Raw genomic sequence first — 24,487 nt, forward strand, 5'->3', positions numbered from 1 at the left:
AAGTGAAGGTAATCAATCAACATACAGTTATGACATTTTGGAAGGGTTTCAGCATCTCACAGTAATTATCAAATATATACTAGTTTTTAATTTCAATGGTTATCTGTTTTAATTAGATGAAAAATGTATTCTTACAGTTCAAATAACATTTTTTCCAGTTCTCTTCTAGTAGTACACATTATTAAAAATGAAATTATGAACAAACACCTTGGTGCTGTATTTGAACCCAGCTAGCTTTACACAAGTAAATTACCACTTAGATAACATAACTTTTTCCTGCATCTCCACAACAATTATTTTAAATAGCTCAACAGAAGAGACACTAGAACACCACTTCACCTGCTCTGTAAAACTGTACTTTCCCTTGAATTACTTTAAAGTAATGTATTACAATCTTAGAATTTTTAGAAATTTAAACATCAGAATTTATAGATCTTTTTTCAAGAAAAACTTTGAAATTAGAATTTTTCCTTAGCTAGTTTCTACTGCTCTGCAAGCTCATGCACTGTCAGGCTGGTCACTTCAGCTGATCACACATGCACAGCCAAAAAGAAGATTTCTTCTTTTAAAAGCAAGACACAACCCTGTTGCCAGGCCTCAAGATCAAGCATACAGCAAGCACAACTGGCTGCCAGGGGTCAGTCTATCACTTGTGCTGGTCCAAAACCAGAGGTGCTGCTGAGAGGGCAGAAGATGCCATGAGAGCCAATAATCCTTGCAAGTTTCCCCTCACCCCGTTTTAACCCACTGATTGTTATTACCCCAGCCCCTTAAACAGGTTTCTGCTACTCATACCGTAGCCCTAACCTGTACTAGAAATTATTTATTTTTACTTAAAAATAAGTATGTTGTTTACAATTACTAAATGCAGTGTTGCACGCATTTTCCTAGGGCATTTTCCAGAGGCAGTGCTTTATTGCATCCAAAACACAACAATAAGCTAGGACAAGGAGCTGGAGGCACACACTGTGGGGCATTTTCTGGAGAGGACCACTACTGACCTTTCTGTCCCCACTGGGTGGCACTGTAAGCAGGCACAAGTTACTGATGTGTTAGAAAGCATTTAATTGTTGCAAAAATTATTAGTATTTTTTTAAAAACGAACCTCCAAGAAGCACTGTATGAAGCTACACATCCCTTGTGCATAAAGGCTTATTAGGAAATGGAGCCAATTATTGAACTATCACTGCCTATATTCCAACCACTCCAGTGATGATGCTAATTATTTTTATAACAAGTTTCCCATGGTTCATCAACAACATTTACATGAAGCATGTTATTTTCACTAGCATTTTTACAGTAGTTTAATCTTTAATTACAGAAGTAATACTAGGCTTTAGAATTTGTAGGTATCTGGATACATGCTGATTGAACACGTATCTAATAATTATCTGACAGACATCTAAGCACTGTATGTGCACTAGAATTACCATAAATTTGAGCAACATCCCTCACTAACATCACTGAAACAATTCTGGAAGATACTGCTTAACGCAGAGGAAGGAATACACTGTCAAAAAAAGTCTAAACAAAACCGAACAGCAACACAACACCTCTCCCATGATATATATTAATCAGGCAAGTTGAATTTGATCATACAAGCAAAGGTTAAACACAAGCTACAGAAGTATGGGAGAAGACGGGTATGCACACATTCAGTAACTCCAAAGAGAATTTAGTGCTCCGTGACAGAAGTACTTTCCATTTCTTGTCTAGCAACTGACTGATGATTTCATTTAGCAGGACTGTAGCTACAGCTTTAAATGCAGCACTGACAAACTAAGTAAACGTCTCAGACACACGAAGACAGTGCTTCAGTTGCTGTTTGAAAGACTGCAACACAGTGTACAGTGAACAAATGCCATATTCTCTCTGTCAATTCAACAGGGGTAATTTTTATTTGCTCCCTTACTCAGAAGTCATCCTGCACAGGTGTCTCTATACTATCATGGACTGACTTACAGAATCTGAGTTAGCCCATTTAAACACACTTTTATATTGACAGGAGTGTGGATACAGCCTCATATTTAAACATTACGGCAAAAAAAAAAACAGAATTTAGGCTCTTTAGAGTCTTCAGACCCATTAGTTTATCTGAGGGGGGTGTGGGCAGCAGGAAACATACCAGCTGATCTTCAACAAGCATAGTGAAGAGAAATGAGAGTAGATACTAAAACCAATTCTAAACTGCAGTTAAACTTACAAATTTATTTTCACGATGAAGCATAATACATTCAGCAAGATGATACTTCTATTCCAAGAAAATATTTTGGTACCAAAACAAAGTGCTAAATGAAGTAACACACTATTTAGATTTGTATGACACTTACCTGATCTTGCACTTGTATCGAAGGTTTTTGCTCTGAAGCCTCTGTGCTTTCTGACTTCAGGAAATTTGCATTTTGTTGCATTCCAGAACTTGACATAATACTTAAGTCACTGATCTGATTCTGGGGGGGAAAAAATAAAATTAAAAAAATTACATAGCCACAGGAGCTCAGCCACTACTATAGTTCTGCTTAGGTAGCACTTGGGCTGATATCCAGAGGATGTACAGGTTAGTAATTTTCCTGTCAGACACTGTAAAATTCACAAGTTTCAGGAAAAAATATACCAAGTAATACAATATCTGGTAAGTGTTCACAATACTTTTACTCTGTATTATCAAAAAAAGACAACTGGTTTTATACTTTTTTCCACTGATAAATAAATAAAGGTAGACTTTTCACATTTTGTATTAGCTGCTAACAAGGCCATTAAATTAAGAATTCATGCTAGAAACAACTTAGCATGCTAGAAACAACTTAGCATGCTAGAAACAACTTCGAAAAAAGTCCTGTCAGAAATTCTTCTAAAGTGACTGGAAGAAGAGCTTGTCACTGACTTATTTCCACCAGATTTAAATAACCACGTGCATGTACTTCCACTAGGCATTAATTGGTTTTTCTGTGAATAAGGCAAACTAGCCAAGGAAGTTGTAGTAATAGACCATACGTTTATGGTTTGAATTGACTTCCTTCTTTACTAAATATATACATTAACAAAAATAAAAACTGTATTAAATTTTAAAGCATTAGTGAAAAAGTGTAGAACCAGTCTAGCATAAAATAGGTAAACTATGTTTATGATACAGCTGAACATCAGCACATCAGATGATCTCTCCTCACTTACCTGACAACTACAAAATATGAGAAACTGTAGCAGTAAGTTAGAAACAATCTCAGCTTTATTATTGTTTTGTTTTAAATTTCAAATTGCAAGTGATATAAACAACATCAGGACCATATGTTGTGATTTAGGGACAGAAGGGAGAGAAACAATGGCTGCCTTTCTGTAGTTTAGCCATTAATTCAAAAGGTTAAAACTCTTTGAGCCTGAAATGGTTGACTGCCTTGCAGCTACAAAATCAAAGCCTAGTTTTTCCTTTTCACTAGAGGATAAGCTGCTATGTTTTCTCAGACTGAAACACACACACACGAACACTATAAAAAACATCCATTCACTTCATTAAAAAAATATCTCCATTCATTTTCACATATGGACTTTATGGAGCGAGTACTTGAAGGATTAAGCTGATTTGGAATCCTAGATTAAATCACTCAGACTTCCATAAATCTCTTTTTCACTCTCTCTGCCCCCTTCTCATGCTGACACTCTGCCAATCTCATGTGGGCTGCACACAAGGATTACTGTATGATCCATCTGGAACATACCAGGCAGATGAGTACTTTCGGCTCCTAAATACAAATTCATGCATAATTACTGAACACCATAAAATAGTAATAAAAAAAAATCAGACAAGAAAGGTCTCTCAAGAAGCCACCATCCAAGTTGGTTACCTAATCGTATTAGCTTTGATGTGTGCTGGCCACAAGGACTTCCAAAATCAATGTGCCTGAGGTTTGTTGCTAAAGGTGAGGTGGCCAACAGAACATCCTGCAGGAAGTTTGCCTGAATCACAACTAGCATTGTTCATTTCTGTTTACTGAGCAATTTCTACAACACTACACTCGTAGCAGATTAAGTGGGGTAGATTCAGTTTATTGCTCATCTACATGCACACAAAATGAAATAACGTCTCTAATAATATAGGTGATCTAAAAGCATCAAGAAGCAAAATCAAGACAGAGAGGCAAAAAAGCTAATTTGTGTAGTATCTTTACTGTAGCCTAGTCCATGCCCCATGTATTTTCACACTGTATGACAGCTGCCACGGCCCAGTTATCAGTACTTGTCTACACAGATGCAATCATGACACTTCTGAACTTTGTTTCTAGCGAAAGGTTTTCATTACTCTCACACACAGACCTCAAAATTCAGAGAGAAGCTGGAATATCCTGAGTCATTTTTAAGAACCATCTGTTGGAAGTGTGTATCATCCGATATTGCAAGAACAAAGAAGGAGAAAGACTTCATTACACCCTAACAGGCCCCTACCAGAACAATTTCTGATTTTTTGTTCTGTTTTTTTTTCAAGCCTTCCATTTCTCCAGATCTGTCTCAATTGATATAACATTGAAAGATGAATCATTCAGCTTTCGATGCTTCTTTCTGTGCTCTCACAAAAGCTGCCACTTTCCCAATGTTGGCCTTCATACAAAGACACGTTCTCCTCAAACAGGATTAATGTGCTGAGAATTAGCTTTTATTTGGACCTATATTAAAACATTCTGAAAATACATTACTGATTTTCCGAAACTAGAATATAGGCTCAAATATATTGTATGGTCTGTCACTTTCACCTGTCCTTTATGCCAGAAAGCGACAAGATAAGCAGGTTCATCATACATAGCTTAGCCCACGTGTTCATTCCTTCCTCCTCATCCCACATGGTACCAACCTAGAATCCTACAAAGACTCAAAACACAATTATTCCAAGGAACTCCAGTGTCCCACTATACAAGTTCAAGAAGAAATGAAGCACTCTAGTGATGTGCTAACCCTTCTCCCACCAGTATAGCTGCAAACCATATTGTATCTCTGCGATATTATAGCTACACATTACTATTGTACATCCTTGTGTTATTGCACTCACAAAGAATCTTTGTTGCCTTTTTTTTTTTTTTTTTTTTTTTTTTTTATCTCCCACGGACTTCTCTTACATTTGTCTTCCATGTATGAATTTGGTTCTCAGGACTATGTAAAGTAATGCCTTCCCAAGAGATCTAATACTTTCCTTCATCATGTAAACTTATGAATTTAGTACTGGCAAAAGACACCAGACTCACCATTCCGGTATCAGCTTATTAAAAGAACAGACACACAATAGACAGGATTGAGTAGTACACCAGGGAACAGAAGGAAAATGTTATATGCTCATCTACAGCAATTAAAAATATGGTTCACTGAGTTTACATGTACTGAATGACTAAATCTCTACCCTCTAACACCACGTCTTTTTTTTTTTTTTTTTTTTTTTTTTTTGACACTAACTGAATGCTGACACTGTTGGGTACAATTTTTGTTATTCCTAGAGACAAAATTTTCCTCACAGCAGTAGAAACTGTTGTAGAATTGGTCTATCAAGCTCCATTTTCAAGTTGGATCACAGAGTTGATATTGGACTTCTTCCTCCTACAGTGTACTTGAGGGAAGGAACAGCAGCATTCTGAAAACAAGACCACTGGAACAATGGCAGAGAATGCCTTCTCTTTAAACAAAACACAGTTACGTTAAAAACTACTTACCATATAGGCTTTCTTAAGAATGAAAAAAATGAACAGTTTGGCAGAGTTACCTACTAAGCTAAAAATTATGGAAATAAAGCTTATGAACTTATCCAACAAGCAAACTCCACACTTCTTAAAAATATTTCCCTACAAAACCTGTTCCCCATAAGTCACTGTACATCTGTGCTTTTATCACAGACATGGGAGAGTTTACAGCTTCAGGGCTTTTATAATATTATTTAAGATGCCAAAGCATTTTGGTATGCAACCCAGTGAATGCTGTTGATTATGCCATGAATCATAGCCGACCTCCTCCAGTGATTTTCAGTACAATGGAAAAAAAAAGAAAACCTGAAGTGTTAGCTACTATAACAAATGTTTACGGAAGTGGAACTTCAGAATCACAGAAACAGACACATTCTTCTGCAGTGTTACATTCTGTTCATCTTTCCTTTGCTAATGATCTCACAAAATAGGACAATGATTGAATACTGAGATTAAGCAGCCCATGCACCTGTTTTAGAACACCGTATTTATTGTGTTTGCATTTCTAGGTACCCATTTTTAAAACTCTACTTCTTTCCCCTCAAGAGGCAGCAATTCAAACATACAAAATTTCAGGCCCATTGAATTATGGATTAGGTGCGCTGCTTTGTGATCTTGGGTTAGAGTATACTCAATTGTCATGTGGAGCACATGAGGATCCTTCTCCATCATGGCTCTCAGAAGCCACAAGGCATGCCATTTCAGCAGACTCCGTGAGGCCCCGACCACCTCACTGAGAAGGGAAAGCAGTGTTTTTATTCATTCATAGCAGAATAAAATTAAGACATTTCCTTACTCGTTCATATTCATCCTTGGCTTTACTAAGCATTTCCAGGATGTCAATAGGCCTGTTTTTACTGCAGCCATTTGTTCTGCTGGGACTTTTTCTGTCCTGGGAAACTTGCTGTGATCTCTGAGCTTCTTGTTCTACCACTCTGCAACAGGAAAGGAGAAATGGTTTTTCACAATTTTTATCTAGCATGAACATTTTACAAAAAGCAGGAAGGAAAAACATTCTCCAAGCATATAAACATGTTTTGTTCTGCTTGAATGAAAACCTAACACTGAGCTGACCAAAGCTATACAAGTTTTAATTTGCTACAAGGTTTAGGCAAGTCAAGCTGTCAAATGGTCTGTATGATTTACCTCTAATCCAGACAGCACTGGTCTATATCTCAGAATTTGCCTGCAGTAAGCCCTACTTCTGTAGACCTGTCACATTTAGACATTTTTTACAATATAGCATACAACACGCATTTGGATGTCCGCATAAGCAGCACGTGTACTATACCACAGACTGAGCAAACTGTGTATTTTTTATCGTTTACTTTGTAACATGCAGTTTTTCCATATTTAACCATATCAAGCCATGTTGTTCAACTAAATCGAATACAAACCAGTTCTTGTTTAGGACGAGACCTACCATTAGAAAACAAAAGGAGTAAAGGCAGCATACATTTCTACTCCTAATCCACGTACAGTTCACAAGATGTACATGGCTGTGCAATGCACTAAAGCTTATTCTCTTGAAATAAACACACACCAGCCTGTAATCCCCTCTTTTTTTAAGCCTGCATTAATCAAATATGTTAAGAAAAAACAAGCACTGTAAGCAGGGCAGAGCTCTACAGCTGGCACATCACTTGAAAACTCTCATGCTGTGGAGCTGATGGAGGAGTTGAGGTGCCATCAGAGCAGTCACAGAAAGAGTCAATCATCCAGCCTCCAGCTTCTTCTGGTCACTTAGGACTCAGGAATAAATCTAGATTTTAGACTGTTCACTAAATAGATATTTCTATGTACCTCTATGTTATCATTCCTGAGGAAAAAAATAGAGCAAGCGTTAGAAGATTCCTCCCATTTTCCTAGCTGCCAAGACCCTTTACTTCACTAGAGTTCAGCTGTGTTTATTTGAAGAAATATTAGACAGTGCGTTTTTTTTAAAAAAAGAGAAAGAAAAAAGATAGCTTTTAACAGTACAGCATTGTCCAGGAAAATGAGTTTCAAAACTTTTAATTATACAAGATGATTATTGAAGTAGCTTCTCATTATTCTTTGAATACTATACAGCTTCCTCTGTTTGCAGGCAAGCACTCACCTGCGAGCATAACTCAGGATCTGCAGGCCAATCTACTCTGTCAGTTTCTATGAACTGCAGCATGTGCTGCTTTGGATGAAGCAGCTCAATACTGTACAAATGTTTCTATGGTGACACCATGAGAGAACATTTTGTTCTAGCACCCCACATGGTCATACAGCCCTGACTTAGGACTTGTCTATACTCAAATCCAAAACTAGGGATGAGAAAAGGCAAGATGAAAGAACCAGAAGGCTTTGCTCAGATTTAAGTGCCAGCATGGCTGCATCAGGAAACATAAATACTTTGGCTAAAGAGCAATTTCTGGGCAGCTGAAGTCATGCATGTGCTGCCCTGTAGACAAAGGGACGGCTTGAGTCTCCCAGCCCTCTTTCTGTTCATTAAAAACAGTTCCAGAAGATTTCAACAAAATATCTTTCCATTGGAAGTAGTTCTAATGGTCTCAGAGCGAAATATTTTCAATGAGTAAATCCATTTCACAGAAGTGCTTCAGAAGTATTTCCACAGAACATCTCTATTTTCTTCTGCACATTATCAGGGGTATGCTACCTTTGTAATAGTTTACTTTTTGTTAAAGAATGAAAATGAAATTATCTCACGTAGATAAGTGCCTAATGGCTCTTCCTCCATTTCCTGTCTTATGCAGGTTACATTCAGATGATGGCAGTAGGGTAAATGTGAAGCAGCACCCCTTCCAAACTGTCCCAGATAAAGGCAAAACATCTGGAAGCGGGAGACTATCTCAGAGCCCAGCTGAGGTCTGACAGTTAAAATAGGGTAGAACAAGCCAATAAACCAACTTCAAAATAAGAAAATTACAATGTACACATCAGAATACAATAAAGTCTCCCAAAGACTTATGTCCTACTACTTCTAGGAAGCTTATCCTTCATGAACAAGTATTTTAACTTGACCCAAATTTATTTCTCCTCAAGTTAGCAGTTTGAACACTTGTATAGTCTTTTCATTAGTATAGAATCTTTTCATTGTATAGAATTTTCATTCCAGAAAATTCTAGATTTCGTTTTTAAAATAAAAAATTCTATAGATCAAATGCCTTTTCCTGGGGTAAAAAGTCAAAAGAAAAAAACCTCTACTAATGCAAATCTGTAAACCAAGCGTGCTCTGTATGCAATCAGGATTAAATCTTTTTTAAGCAAAGCCTGCTTTTTCTTTCCATTCTATCAGACAGTGGAAGAGGCACACATTCCTTCAGGGACACAGAAGTGGCTGTGACAGTTTGTTCAAGAATATCTGCAGTTACAGCATTGAAAATATACCTGGCACAACCTCACAGAAGAGCAGGGAAGGGGTGGGGAGAGAGAGAGACAGAGAGAATGTGAGAAGTGAAGTTGTGTGATTACAAAGCCTATGAAGAGTAATTTACTTTTCTTTTGAAAGATAAGCCACCAAAATATAAATGGATGGCCTGCAATCTTGTTAACTCAATCTGGCACAATAAGGTCAACTCAAACAGCAGGAAAGAAAAAAAAAAAAAAACCTTGGAAAAAAAAAAAAAAAAAAAAAAAAAGCTTGAAACCTTTTATGGTTATGTTTTTGAAGCTCTGAGATACTCTAAATGCAGTCCTCTTTCCTGTAAGTGATACAGGACACCCCACCTAAGTAAAACGGCACCAACAGGCAAAATACAAGTTTCTGCTGCTAACAACAAAAAACGTGAAACTAAATTGATACTCAAAGATAAACAACCACTGGAAAATCCACTGAACTAAGCCTGGTGGGGCCCACAACCATGTGACAAAGCTCATTCTCTAAAAAGGATTATTGTTATTATTATTTAATTAAAGGGCATACTTTATTTTTTTGAAATACATTTTTCATCCCAGGCTGAAACAATCCCTGTAGTTTGAAAAGAAAGGACACGTAAGCATCAGCACTTTTCTTCTCACTGCTTTCTACCCATTTGCAGGGAGAGGAAGCTTGATGTTTGTAGAAACTCATGTCAGCAAAATAGTTTCAATCCACTTTTCATCAAGTTTGTAACAACAGCCTCAGAAGTGCAATTTTGCCCTTCTACAGCAACGTGCAACTACAATGCCTTCATTCCAGTTTCCCTAGTATTCATCTTTAGATTCTCAGAAGCTCTAAGACACATGGTACCAAATGAAGTATGCTTTCATTCTACAGGACTTTTAAAAATATTCAATTTGATATACTTGCACTAAATGCTTCTAAGTATAGTAATGGCTTCAGCAAACTCTTTTGTTACCCCTACATCTATACACAGCTATTAAGAAAAAGAGAGCCAAGAGTATTTAGACATTCTACATACTAGTAATGGGGAAAGGCTTTATGAAATATACTCTCAGGTAATCAAAGACTTATTACCAGCAATATGCAGGCTAGTGAATATCACATCCTTTTTGACCATGTTAATAGCAGCAACAACTAAAAACCATTCTGAAGTGAGGTCCTAGGAAAGCTCAGAAAAACTTAACTGTATTCTGTCAATATCCAATCAATTACTTTTTCTATCTACATGTTTGATTTCTGTAGTTTCACTTGCCTAAGACTGAAGAAGTAACTATGGTCCAGACACATTCCCAAAATCTGCTTGATATGTTAAGCCGTTTCCAAGATATGCTTAATCCACAGTCATGCCAACACCTAAATTAGCGATTTGGTTTAAAATGATGTTCATCCTATGTCTACTTTACATATTATTAAGTTCTGCCTGCCTTTAAGATGTCATGACTTACAAGACATGATGTGCTGATTAGAGCACACAGAGAAGGTGCAGGAAAGTAAATAGTGATGGTGCAGAAAAACAAAGCAGAGAACACAGGAAGAGAAAATACCCTGAGGAATACATCTGCGTTTTGCAATTTTGCAATTTTTGCTAGCATATGAACACACTGCCACACACTTTAAACTTTCCTTTCACAAAGAACATAGAAGACTCACTTAAATGAATTCTCATCCTCTTCTATAAGCAAGGCTTAATCAGCAACACACCTCACCTGAAGGAACAGAAGCAAGAATACTCTCTCTACCCTACACTCACTACATTTTAAGTACCTCAGCTTTCCTTGACCTCTTCTGTTCACCCAAACTACTGAAGCCATGCCAGTGCAACCACGTACAGCACAGATAGGCTAACTGTGCTGCTACACGGATAGTATTTTAACAACTAACAATGCCATGTGTCTGCAAACACAACTTGAAGGTTTCTTTAAACAGACATCATTTCCAAAGTACTCCCGCTGCATGGCCTCCACACTTCTAAGAACCTCAGGAACCATAAAACAAGAGCAAGTGACATGTCAATTTTATAAACTGATTTATCTCTTGAGAAAGAAGAAAAGCATTAATAAAAGTTGAATAACAATCTAGAAGTTTAGCAACAAGTTCCTTTTATTTCATAGTTCAGTCTACACTCCTAACACAGAATCTTGCAGAATGAAAAACTATATCCTTCTCCCACTTTCCTTCTTTTTTTTTTTTTTTTTTTTTGACTTTAGTCAGGAATAATAATCAAGCTTTTAGAACAGGAAATGACCCACCACCAAACCAACCACAAAAAACACAGCCCTTATTTATTTGCCTTACACTTTCTGCTTCAGAGAATCTTCTACCAGGGTATTACTCTCCATTAAGCATCTCAATACTAAATACAAGTATAAGATAATAAACAGGGCTTATGTTTGCACTCTTCAGAGAGGGCCAATTAATACTTCAACTGAATTCTTTATTACTTAAAAAAGCCTTAGTGCTATAGTTTTGATTATTAACAGACCCCAACAGCAGCAAGAACTTTGTATCTCTCAATTTAAGGAGAGAAAAAAACATGCATGTAATAGGTTCAATTTTTGCCTGAAGAAGAATTCTGAAAAAGAATTACAGAGTAACAATCAGGAGTACTTACTTAGCCATGAGTTTTGCTATTCGATGACAGTCATTCTTGTCGTAAAACCAGATACTGTAAATTGACACTTGAAAAGAAAAAAAGGGAAGTGTAAGACAAGGGTTGAAAGAATAAAAATAAATCAGTAGAAAGGAAGCAAAAACCAACAGCCCATTAGCCTAGTAATGTATGAGTTAACATCAATTTCCACTCAAATATTCTCTGCATGACCAAGTACCATTTATAAAGTAATTATAAATAGCATGTGGGTAAACACAAATACAACGTAAAACAAATTAAATGGACAGACTACAAAATGCTGATCCTTGTTCACGGGTAGAAGAGGCAAGCAAGTGAAGTTTCACATTCCAGATGGCTTCCCACTATGGTTGCAACCTTCTATTTAGAATGGCAGATCTTACCATTACACTAGGCTGAAGAATATCCACATAGTTTTTGAACACTCATTTTCAACACTGCCAGGTTTTTAAGTTCAACAGAAGCGTTCAAGTTTGAGTTGCAGTATGACAATTCAGTCACAGGCTCTCTCTAAAGGTTCCCTCTCCTAATTCTTTTCATGAGAAGCAGTTGTACAGGAAGGGAGTGATAACAACGCTCCAGCTGTACTGTCACATTCACAGAGCAGCTTAAACACAGATTCATACTGAACCCTGCTCTTCGAAGGCAGCAATGACAAACCAGCAAGGGCAAAAAGCTTCCAGCTCTGCAAGACACCCAGGACAACTCTGGTTTTCAGGGCAAGTACAATTCCACTGAAACTTGGCGAAGTTCGAGCCTGATCACTCAGTGAAAGACATGGCAGAGCAAGAAACATGGTCAGCAGTGCTACATACTATTTCTTCATCAGCAGCCCCACTTTAAAGATGCCATTTTCACCCAAATACATCCTCATCTCCTCATTGTCCCCACAGTTGTGCCAACACAACAAATCTACAAACTATTCTCACAATTGTATTTGATCCAATTCACACAGCAGGTGATTTTAAATCCTGGTTCATCTATGAAATTTACCAGTGCAGAGTGTGCAAGTACCTCAAAGGCGATTAGACACCTGGCATATGTTACCACTGAAATATTTTCATTCCTGAAGGGATATTTTCAGCCTTTTAAAATTCAGCTTTATAGCACAGTTCATGCCAATGTTTTTATTAAGTTGAAATCCTTACAGAAAAGTAAAGAGTTAAAAACAAACACACTACCTTTCCTAGCTGGATTTACATTTAATTTTGTTTTTTGTTGTTGTTGTTGTTGTTGTTGTTTTAAAAGACAAAAAACACACCCCCCAAAAAAACTCAAAGTCTCAACAAAGGCCTACTCAAGGTTATTTAAGCCACAGCAAAGACTGTGATTATTTACCAAACATAATTTTCTAAAACTTCCAGTTATCCTAGCCTTGCTGTGTTGGACCAAAGAAGTCATGCCCATACCTCACTTCTATAACAAGATCTTAAGACAAGCTGAAGTTGTACTTTGCTTCTTATGTTTTTTTCTTTTTCCTTAAGTAACTATTATCTTTGCAAGTTCCAGATGAAGTAATAGCCAATAAAGATTTTCTAGCCATAAAGAAATAAATAACAACTTAAATAGCTTAACAATTTAAGCTATTTTCTCCTTGCAAAACACATAAGCCAATTGACATTGCCAACATTTACGAAATATTTATGAAAATTTATCACCTCATACAACTGGACTGTTTACTGCATTGAGACTCGACAGCATTTCAGTGCGAGATGTTTCTCTAGTCACGTAGGATATTTTAACACTAAAGAAAAGCTCTTTCCCTTCCCTGACTCCTGTATCAGTCGAACTACTAAAGGAAGAAAGCTTCTTCAAAAGCATACTTGCTGAAGAAATTAAGATAAGGAACCTATAACGATATCTTAATGGGATAAGTGATAAGAGTCACACACTATTCTGCCAGACACAGGCCTACGTAAGACCTGAAGCTGATTGAAATCTCAGCTCTGACTACAGAGTATCATTTTTCTCTTTACTTTGTACTACTGGCAAACAATCACAGGGAGTCACCACAAAACTTCAGCAGTATCACAAACTTCTAAAGCAGATTATGAACAAGTGAACTTGGGCATTAAGTTTGATATGGTCTGACGGACTGGAACAATTACCTCCCTCTTTTCAGAAGAGGACTCATCGGTACCCTCAGTTCAGCTCCCTTGCCCCAGATATCTCCAAACTTTCTGCCACAACTGCCTTACTACATTTGATGTGTTTAACATGCATGCAACCTCAGCTACGAACATCCTTGCATTAGGAGTTGGTACTTCCCAATTCTTTTGCTATCCGTGATCTTACTACACCCAGCAGAAACATCAGCTGAACGTTTGTATGCCTAATGGCACACCTTTCTACTGCAGCTCTCTAATATTAGTTTCAGATAAATTGGCTCATTTTTCCAACTACTTTAACACTTTCACTCTAGCTTTTCTACACCAAACGCTGGGCAGCATCTTCAGTAATCAAGTAGAGACAGAGTGTAGTCATCGTAATCCTTCGGTGGCATTCACATTACACTGACACACATGAAGTCGTAAGTAATCCTTAACCGCGGCCAAACCAGACTTGATAAAATTAAAATAAGTCAGTTATCTTAATCTAAATTCTTCTCGGACATTAGATACCTGGGCAAGTTAATTACATCACTTTTATTAAAAGCAGTGACTCGTAAGTGTTAATCAAAATGTGTAATGCCAGTTTCTCATGCTGGCTCCTTCTCTGTTGTGCTTCCACTGCTTCAAGGAGCAGTCAGATCCAGCTCCAGCACTGCCCAGCTACCAGAGCTGAATTTGGAGTGGAGATAGCCAAGTGCTACAGCAGGACAGAGGCCATACTCTGGCAACTTAAAGTAAGGCTTCATGCCACAGCTGCAGCTGCACTTCAGGTTTCATTTCAAGTTAGGGGAAATAAACAGTGTCGCCACCCTTACATTCTCACAACTTTGCCATGACTCAATTTACCCCAATCCACCCTCTCCCTTATGTCAGCCGGGTATGCCAGACCAGTTCCCCGATATTGTTTGCAGATCAGCTCGACAAACATGCCATCTGGTACCAGAGAAACGACAGAAACAAGAAGCTGAGGGCTGCACAGTAAGGCAAAATGGTTAAAACGTTCATATAATACCATGCCAAAAGGAAAGTATACGGGATGCGTCAGCAGCACCACTTTGAGAGATTACAAACTACCACTCTCTTGCTTCAACCAGGTTACCATTTGTGCAGATACAGCTTCACCTCATCCAAAACAATGGTAAGTTGTAAAATGGATCATAACTAGCTGGAAGAGCTGATGGGAAGAGAGAAAAAAAATACAGTTTTAATTCAGATGTTATCCTACAACAACTGGAAGACAATATCCCTTCCAGCTCCCTCTGCAAAAAAATGGGTTCATGTTGAAACCACCCTAAAAAGAAATCACGAAAGATAACCAAATCTCACTCCCATTAAAACAAAAAACTGATACATACATCATTTTACACCTCAAATAGAAGACAGGTGTATAATCTCTCTCAGTGCTCATATTTCTTTCAGGAGTAAGATTAGCTGAAATGCCACGCCCCCCCAGCCACTGTGCTCTGATCTCTTCCTCATTCACAACTCTTTATTTTTTTCAATTTAAATATTAGACTGTCACACAGATTTATAAGTCATTACAAATCATTTTAAAACATCCCTCCCCTTCTTATTGCTTTGAATATCAAAAGCTACTTCACAAACAGCGTTCACAGCACAACCCCACCAGCAGCTGCACTGGAGTAATTCAGCAGGTGTCAAACAGCAGCCACGTCCAGGATCAGGAACACTGGAACAAACTCCCATCTGACAAAGCACGACACAGAACGAGAGGGATTACCACTACACAACACTGAACTAGAGCAGAAAACTCCTACTAGTTCGAATGCCATTTTTCAGGTCAAACAAAATATTTTTAGCACTGCTTAGCAGCTTTCAATGGTTCTTCCCCTCCCCCTTGCTCGCATTGCTGCTTCTGCTGTAAAGGTATCAAGAACAGGCTCCTTCCTTATCTCGGACTAAAGCACTGGGTTAATGCGCTTGCTGGAGAGCCCTTCAGCTGCGCCAGCTGCAGAGATGTGTTACGTTCACTGCCTCATGAGTTGGGCGGGAGGAGAGGGGGAGAATATGATGAGATACTTTCCTTAACCGTTAAGATTCCCTGATTCGAAACCAATCAGAAGCTCCTGCAAAGAATTTAAAAAGCCATTTGAAATCAAGCAACTCACTTTTGGTTTGCTGTTCTGAATACAAGCGTTTATCATTAATGATAATGCAGGATGACAACACTTTGTACCCAACTTTTACATTTCAAAGTATAAACCTCCCCAGATCTATTACTTTTGTTTCACTAACTCTTACTTTTGGATAAAGAATAAGAAGGGGAATAAACCTATCAAACAATGACCATTTATTTTACTTTTTAAGTTTTACACTTGGCATCTGCCCTTTCAGAACCATGGAAATACATCTGCCTGACCTTCCAAAAGAACTAGCTTGGATTAAAAAGCCTTTTAATCAAGACCAACACCACCAATACAGAGGGAAAGTTATAAACGAGAAGGACTTAGAAGAATACTTCTTGCAGACCTTCAGAGGTAAGACGGTCATTGTCTAACTTATTTTCCTCTATAATTTAGCAAAGTATAGACTTGTAAAAAAAAAAAAAACACACACACAAAAAAAACAACCAACCAAACAAACAAAAAAACACACAAACTGCTGCACAGGAGCCACCACACTCCAATTTCTCACATTACAGACTGAAAAAAAGTAGAGAACTTTTAGACTAGACTATTATTAATGTTATGGACGGAGCCTCATCCATTTTTTAAAACAGATTTTAACGTACTTTTTCTCAAAATACAACGAAGAGGAAAGTTGATGGAGATATATCAGTGGTATTCAATGCTTCAGGAACAAATGCTCTGAACACTCTAAAGAACATGTACGTCTCCAGACAGAAAGCTAGACAAGGATCTCATGTACACAGCAACATACATTCTCGATGAAGCAATAATAAATAACATATTAAGTATGAAGCATAATCTAAAAAGTCTAACTTTTGAGAATTCTAAAAGCAAAATCTGTTACGTTACCAAACAAGAAAGTGATAGATTGCATTTTTGGATTCATCCTTATTTGGAAATATTAGCTTTCTTTAATTCTATCTAACATAGAAAAGTAGAATGTTTTTTTTTTTTTTTTTTTATTTCACTGCTGTAACTGGTACAATGCTTAACAGCTTCTTAGTCAACGCATTCTGTCATTTTTGGTTTAGGATCTGATACTACTGAATAAGTGGTCTAAGTTTTCAAACCGCATTATATACAAATTTTAAAGTAAATATATATTGCCTCGAATTTTTAGATTTAAATATTGTTTTGGGGTTTTAATCTTATGATACTGTCAGAATTATTTTGAGAAAAAAACAAGTTGGGAAGGATTTCAGTTACCTGCAAAAGTATTGAGAAGGTATTATTTTCTGAAAAAAAGCTTCTGCATGTCTTAGATCTAACCAAAATAGCACCTAATACTTTGACCCAAATGTTTTTCATGTTACTCAGTGAACACAAGAGAAGGTAGGTGTACAAAAGATATTTTATCATTTGATCTGTTGCGCTAGTAGTATAACCATAAAAGACACTTTCTTATCACATCCTGCAAAAAACAGAAAAAAAATACAAAACAGCCAAAGAGAAGTGAGGCCTCCTTTCCCATGGGAATAATATAGCAATTCCCTGTTATTCTAAGAGCATGAAAAAGTCTTTGTGCAATTACATTAGCTATAAACTTGAGATCCTTTAACAATAATTAAGTTCAATTATGCAGCAAACTATAAATTCCATTGTAATGAAAAATGTATTTGCACAAATCGAACTACAAAAGAATGGTAAATCCACTGAGAACATGATTATCTAGCATGACAGGCAAATTCTTCTTGTAGCCTCCAGCCAAACAGAAATGTTTATATATGGATTGCAAAATTTTGCTTATAACTTGTTAGTGACTCTGCACAGACTGGTGTACGTCACTCAATAGCATCAGAACTGTTCTCAAAGAAAAATGTCAGAGGTCTGAACTGGTGCACATGACAGACTTTGCCCTTATTATCTTCTTAAGGCAGAATCCCAGAGCAAAGTGAAGATACAAAGTTTATAAAACAGTGATATAAATATTGAAATCACTTATAAATATTGTCACCATGTATTCAAGAGAGGCTCCATAATTTAGCTGTGATCATCTTCTATTTCTACTGTGCCCTGAAGGAGCATCAAGCACCATTTGTCATTGATCTTGTTACAACCTAAATATACAGGCACACTGCTGTTAGGCAGAGACAAGCAGCAGTATTAACAAAAAGGAGTTTTGGAAAGCTAAGGAACCAAAAGTCAGTTCAATAATTCAGCAATTTGAGCAGGACAACTTAATTTTGAACGACCACAGCAGATCTTCCTCAAACAGGATACAGAAAACAGTGCAAGAGAAACAGGACTGTTGCCAACACCCTGCTAACGAGGTATTTTTCCATGCCCAATCTAGCAGTCCATCCTCTTTCTGTCATTATAAGATCTCAGACGAACTTCACGTTAAGTCCTTAGAGATACACACCACAAATCCCTTAGGGATGAGCATTATATTATCTATGGCCTTACAGCTCCTATTTGAATTGGTCTCAAAAATGCAAAGGTTTTTCATGACAGCAGGCAGCTGAGCAGAAGCAGACACTTTTCTGCATGAAGAGAACTCCGAAATAATTGCCTCACCTACCCGTATAACTAGAACATACACATGTTGAAGTCTGTCTGTAAATACGGATCAGTCCTGGAAGTAGCTTTGCTTATTTAGGTTTCTAGAACAGTATGCAGATACAGGCAAATGGAAACTTTTTAGTTGTATATATACATTTTTTTCCCAACAAATTCAATGGATGGAGATCAGGCAACTAAGGAAACTGCAGGAAAGTAAGAAAATCCCAAACCCAACAACTAAAAGCACAATATAATGGAGTTAACATGCTGAAATGATAAGGACTAAGAAGCTTACACAGAATTTTCCATACTGCTAAGTTTGTTCTTGAACAAAGCAAACACTAACAGAGTGCATGAAGTGATCTGCTGCCTATTTGTAGCACTCAGGGCAATAACTAACAGCACACTAACTGAACTTTACATCTCCAATTTGCATTAAGCACAGACTGGTTCTGGACACGCTCTTTCTAGGGGACAGAATGGAATGATGAAATAGGATAGTTTCCAACCAATGCCTTTTGGTCAGAATGACAGTGGCACTGACAAAAATACAGGTAATAAAGGTACCCTCCAAAATACAATTATTTCCAGTATCAAGTCTATCATATTCTCCTTGCACACTTTTGTCTAAATTTCTTTCTTCCTCATACTTTTCTGTCATCTCTGTCCTAAGTGCCAGGAGCCTCCCACAGATTTTACACAGTTGTGTCCCATAGGAAAATGAGGGCTTTCGTCAATGAGAGGAAAGCACATAATTAGCTTTAGGGGTTTCTAATGAACTTACAGCCAGCCTACCTTCTCTGACTACTTCCATTAAGTGATCCTCTGTCACTCCCACTAGCATACAATATGGTAATTCCACAGTAGCTCCTGATACCATCATAAGCTCCAAACAACAAATGAATCATCAGCTTCCTGTTTCCCTTGTATCACCAGCCTCACATTTGCAATCATTTCCTCTGCTGACACCTCAACAGCCACCCTGTACCTACAACCATCCTCTACAGTTCCTCTTCCTTCCAAACCAAGTGACCTGCTTAAAGACCCAACTCAGTGCAGCATTTCCACACACACCCCTCACAATTTCTCATGAATCTTTTCCTTTCCTGATCTCCTAGACTCGTCAATTCACTGACAAAGTTTGACTCGTTCCCCTCTCAGAGGCTTACAGAAGGAGGATTGCTAAACCCATTAAAAACAGAAACCTCCCACCTTAATTTGTTCTCTGTCAACTTAATGGAAACTATCCTATGCCCCACAGACCCTGAAGGCTTTCCAAGGGGGAAAAACAAGATGGGATTAACAACTGATTGGTCTTCTAGGTACACTGAAGTGCAGCCAAAACAGTGTTCCTGTCTGTAATTCAAGGAGACATTAGATGATAAGAAGAGATTGTGTCGAGGAAGTACTTTTTCCAGACAGTACTTGGGTTCTCTAAGTAATTCAGTAAGAACCTGTCACCAGATAGCAAACTAATTTCAAGGATGTAGCCTAAATAACAGGATATAAAGTGATAGTTTTGTATCATGAGGACACTGCTCTGTGGGACACCTTTTACATCATCTCCTTAACCTCACAATAGTTTCATATACACATATAATCCCTTGTTCCTTCAAAGAGCTACCTAAGTTATAGTTTGTGCTCTTTGCAGTAATAAGATTTTTACTGTGTGCCAAACTGGAATCCTAACTCACCTGACGACCCCAAATTGGTATTAGAGATAAACTGCAGCATGAAGATAGGGCTACTATTTTACCACTCATCTCAAAGCACTCCAGACTTGCTGAAGCCTAGATTCAAAGAAATTTAGCAGACACATTTGTCTCCAGACTCCAAATCCTGTTCTGGAGAAAGAAACCATCACTGAGAGCTGTGCGATTTTCACAACCCAGGCAGCTACTGATTAATATTTAATTTTCCTCTTGCAAAAGAAAAAAAAAAAATAGAAGTTTCACAATCTGACTTTTGAAGCCCTTAGAACTTCTCTCACTGTTAAATATTCTCAATAGGTATACATCTTCACTTGTCTTTAATAACGCTATAGCCCTGTGCATATGTTTATATTAAACCTGTAAGCTCATTAGTTAAAAAGCATGTAACTTTTTCTATCGGATACTTTGTCTATCTTGTTTTTACTGAAAGCAGGTGATCAAAGTAAAAACATTCTCAGCTACTTAAGCATATCTAGTACTGTAGACAGAGACATCAAACAAAGCACTGGAACCCAGCCCACTGCATTACACTGGAACACAGCACGGTAACTGGAAGTGGTCTGGGTTATAAAGCAGAATCTGAGGGTTAAATGGATTAAAGGATGTTATACTCACAGCTAGCATTTCTGTAAAGAAGAAAAGGCTCATGGAGCTGAAACTCCAAGTCTTTATTTACTGGCTCAACCAGGTTGTGCATGTTCAGTCGATTCACTATCGTAAAACCATGATAAGGAGAAGCCGACCTATTGTTTTAATTAAAATAAAATCATGGATTAATACCTTGATCAACATATACAAACAATTTTCTGAAACACGTTTACGTATTAATCCTCAAATCTCCATTACTTCATGAACTAAAGCTTTCGCAGTCCTGAATATCTAATAGCTGTTCTTCTACGCCATTTCTGGGTGAGCCAACTCATTTCAATTTAAAATCATGCTTACCTCAAATATGGTTAGGATTAGTGTTACAGTTCTGAACTGCTGAATCAAAGATATGCCTCAAAAAAAACCACAAAACTATTCAAAAAACCTAGGGCAGGCCCAGGATTAATTTTCAAGTGTACTTAATACTTCAAATAAGACAGCTTTAAAGCTTTTTAGAATCTTTAGTTAGAGGAGAAAAAACATCAAACCATACTATTCAGCAATACTGACGTTATTGCAAATAGATGTGACGATAAAAAAAAAAAAAAAAAAGATGGCTTAAATAACACAAAATTCACTTAGAGGGGAACCAGAAGCAGTAATTTCTTCCTAAAGGGATACTCTGAAAATAAAGATTTTACCCAGTATCTTCAAAGTAGTTATTAAAATATTTACAATTGTACTGCTTAGTGAAAGAATTTTTAATATCCACATTTTTGGTAGACACCATGTGGAAAAAGAAAGCAGCAAGCTAGCACACACTGAAAATTCAAGATGGTTTTGTTTCAGGTGTATTTTCTCTTGCTGCATGAATATCATGTCACCATACTGAGCTGTGCCCGTAAGCACTCATATAATCAACAAAGCAGCATGATGAAGGCCTTTGGGGGAAGAGGAGGCTTGTTTTAGATCATTCATTATCTGAGAAAAATAACTAGCTAAGCAAAGGCACTAGGGTAAAGAAACTGATAGAATTAGCTAGTAAGCATTAACATCTTTATAGCAACATGGACACCTCTAAACAATGTCCAACAACAAAACCTGCCAAGAGTTTCTATGAAGGTGGCAAACAGTCCTTACTGTCACGGGTTACTCATTTAATGCTCTTAACAGACCTTTTGTGAAATAATCAGAAACTTTGTTTATTTTTTTTTTAATTTGGTTGGTTTCTTACACTGTGTATTTCCAAACTTGGAGCTCAAGCAAAGTTAACAGCAAAAGATGACATGTATTCCTTTACAGTGCCAAGATACAACAGCTGGAATAACCTACTCCCTGACAGTCTGTTTCAGGATGGGTTGATTAAGTCTGCATTATTCACACTTCTTACATTCAGCACTGTTATTTCATTGTTAAATTTCTGACATGCTGGCAACTTAAAACTTAAATCCATAATTGGTTTTGCTGCTTCCATCAAGAATATCAGGCCCTTTTCCCCATGCCACGTAACTGCGAATTCCTTTCATTATTTTAACAAGGAAATCAAGTAGCCCTCAAGCGACTTAAGTGTCATCATCCATTTTTAGAACTAGACAGGATATGACAGAAGTTAAGAACATTATTTAATTTGATTTGAAATTCATATTGTTTTCATGATCAACTTCACATATTTTAGGAGACGTGGGGTGGCTATGCATTTATCAACCCCAATACATTAACAGATGATATTGTTACCAACAAAATAATGTTAATAAACTAGGTTTTTGTGTGGATACATAGGTAGCATTTATCAGGCCCTACGATTTTTCAGCAGTATTTCTGTGTGTTATCACTAGGGTTATTCACTCATGCGCAGAGTTTATTCCTCTCAAAGAATATATAACACATATGTTACCAGCTAGACAAATAAGTAATTATGAACTGTATGCAATAAATCCAGTATGGAGCTGCACATGTAGCCACCTTCTTTGTCTTTTTCATAGTGAAAAAGAAAACAAAAAAATAACCCTTACCTTTTGTACACAAATAAGGTACCTTCTATATCAGTTTTCTCCTACAAAAGAGAGCAGATGTGTTTAAGAAATACACTTGTTCACAGAGAATAGCTTTTATAGAACATTCCAATTACAAAGACTATTTGTATTTTTTTTTAAATAAGGATATTGTGATCTGTTATTTTCTGGCACTTGTTATTTTTTCTTAGGGAAGTTCAGAAATTAAACACACTTCCAGAAGATTTCCTTCATGGTGCTAACTTACTGATGGATATAACGTATCCCACAACTTTCTCATGCTCAGCTTCAACAGTCAGAGCTGAACACCTTTCTCACAACTCCCGCTTTAAATAAGGGCTACACTTAATTACCTACAAATAGTTTTTCACAGTTGTTACTTAAAACAAGTAGAGTGCCAGCACACAGAACAACGAAACAACCTAACTATGTGCCCCAGCTCTGTTTTGTCCTTCAGTTTTCCAAGCAGCCCTCACCGTACGCTTGAGGGTCTCCAGCACAGCTCCAGCGCTGCCCACAGCGCTGAACTTCCACACGTTCACATCTCGCGGTTCTGTGACTAAACTACAACAGGCAGGGACAGCCCGAAGGAGGCACAGGACAGCTCTGAACCTAAATCAGGCGTTTTCCTTAAACCGTACCTCCAGAGACGCCTTTTTACCGTAGGACCGGCAGCCATACGCAAACCACTGAGGACAACCAGCTGAGGTGAAAGCTATATTTTAACGCGCAGACGAGTATTATTCCCCAAGCCCCACTGCTCCCGAATTAGGGCTACGAACAACAAACCACACTTTAAAATGTCAGAGCTGTAGCAGCCCTCCAGCCCCACAGCACCGATACGATAACGAGGGCCCGGCCGGCGGCGAGGGAAGAGCCCCGGCCCCGCTGCCCGTCACTTACCCACTCGTTGGCCTTGGGGCTGAAGCTGTAGAGCGCTACCTGGCCGGTCACGTCGGCGATGCTGGTGATGTAGGGGTCGTGGCGCTGCAGGGCCGCCAGGCTGATCTCCTGCCCCGCCCGGCCCGCCGCCGCCTCCTCCATCTTGCGGCCCGGCGCGAAGCGGCCGCGCGGTGTCACGGCGCGCCCGTCCCCGCCGCCCGCCGGAACGCTGAGCCCCGCGCCTTCCGTTCCGCCCCGCCTCACGGCCCACCCCGCCGCCCTACCTTACCCCCCCCCCCCCCCCCCAAATAAATAAATAAATAAATAAAAACGGATACATAAATAAATGTGCCCTTGACTGTGTTGCGGGACTGCTGCCCTCAGACTGTAGTGGCCACTTGGTGAAATGGCCAGTGATGGAAGGGTAAAGGCAGTGCTGACCATGAGACAACACTGACCCTACCTCTGTGAGGCAAAAGGGCACGACCTGTGTAAAAATAAATGAAGATCTTGAAGTATTGCTTTTCGAGATTGAAAATTCAGATTCAGCTGTCACCTGAATTTGGTGGGTATCTTCCCATTTTCCCATACGTCTGTCCAAGCACAGTGGATATTTCTGTTATCCAACATTTTCAGTTTCGTTCCGAATTGTCTCTCCGCATCTGGGCATGTCATGAAGAGAAATAGCTTCTTTATTTCTCATGATCAGATCAAGCTAAAGATCTGTGTATTGCTTACATTGTAAGAAGTAATTATGTTTTTACCATAATTTGTTTCCTGACATGAGTAGTACAAAGGCTTCAGAGTTTGCCCC

At 38.1% G+C, this 24,487-nt stretch overlaps 1 protein-coding gene across 3 annotated transcripts in view; it reads right to left on the reverse strand.

Moving 5' to 3' along the window:
* The window catches only part of DCP1A (decapping mRNA 1A), a 35,868-nt gene extending 12,017 nt beyond the window's left edge, over positions 1-23,851 (reverse strand). For all 3 annotated transcript variants that reach the window (XM_082767883.1, XM_082767882.1, XM_082767881.1), the window contains exons 1-6: positions 23,695-23,851; positions 22,792-22,832; positions 20,807-20,934; positions 11,699-11,765; positions 6,511-6,649; positions 2,331-2,450 (exon numbers count right to left, since the gene is read on the reverse strand). In XM_082767883.1, the coding sequence (XP_082624009.1) occupies positions 2,331-2,450; positions 6,511-6,649; positions 11,699-11,765; positions 20,807-20,934; positions 22,792-22,832; positions 23,695-23,835 (636 nt within the window). In that variant the 5' untranslated portion in view covers positions 23,836-23,851. The remainder of the gene's footprint in view (positions 1-2,330; positions 2,451-6,510; positions 6,650-11,698; positions 11,766-20,806; positions 20,935-22,791; positions 22,833-23,694) is intronic.
* Between the last annotated feature and the right edge of the window lie 636 nt (positions 23,852-24,487).

The sequence above is a fragment of the Aythya marila genome, assembly GCF_965140915.1.
Source record: "Aythya marila genome assembly, chromosome: 10".
Lineage (NCBI taxonomy): Eukaryota > Metazoa > Chordata > Aves > Anseriformes > Anatidae > Aythya > Aythya marila.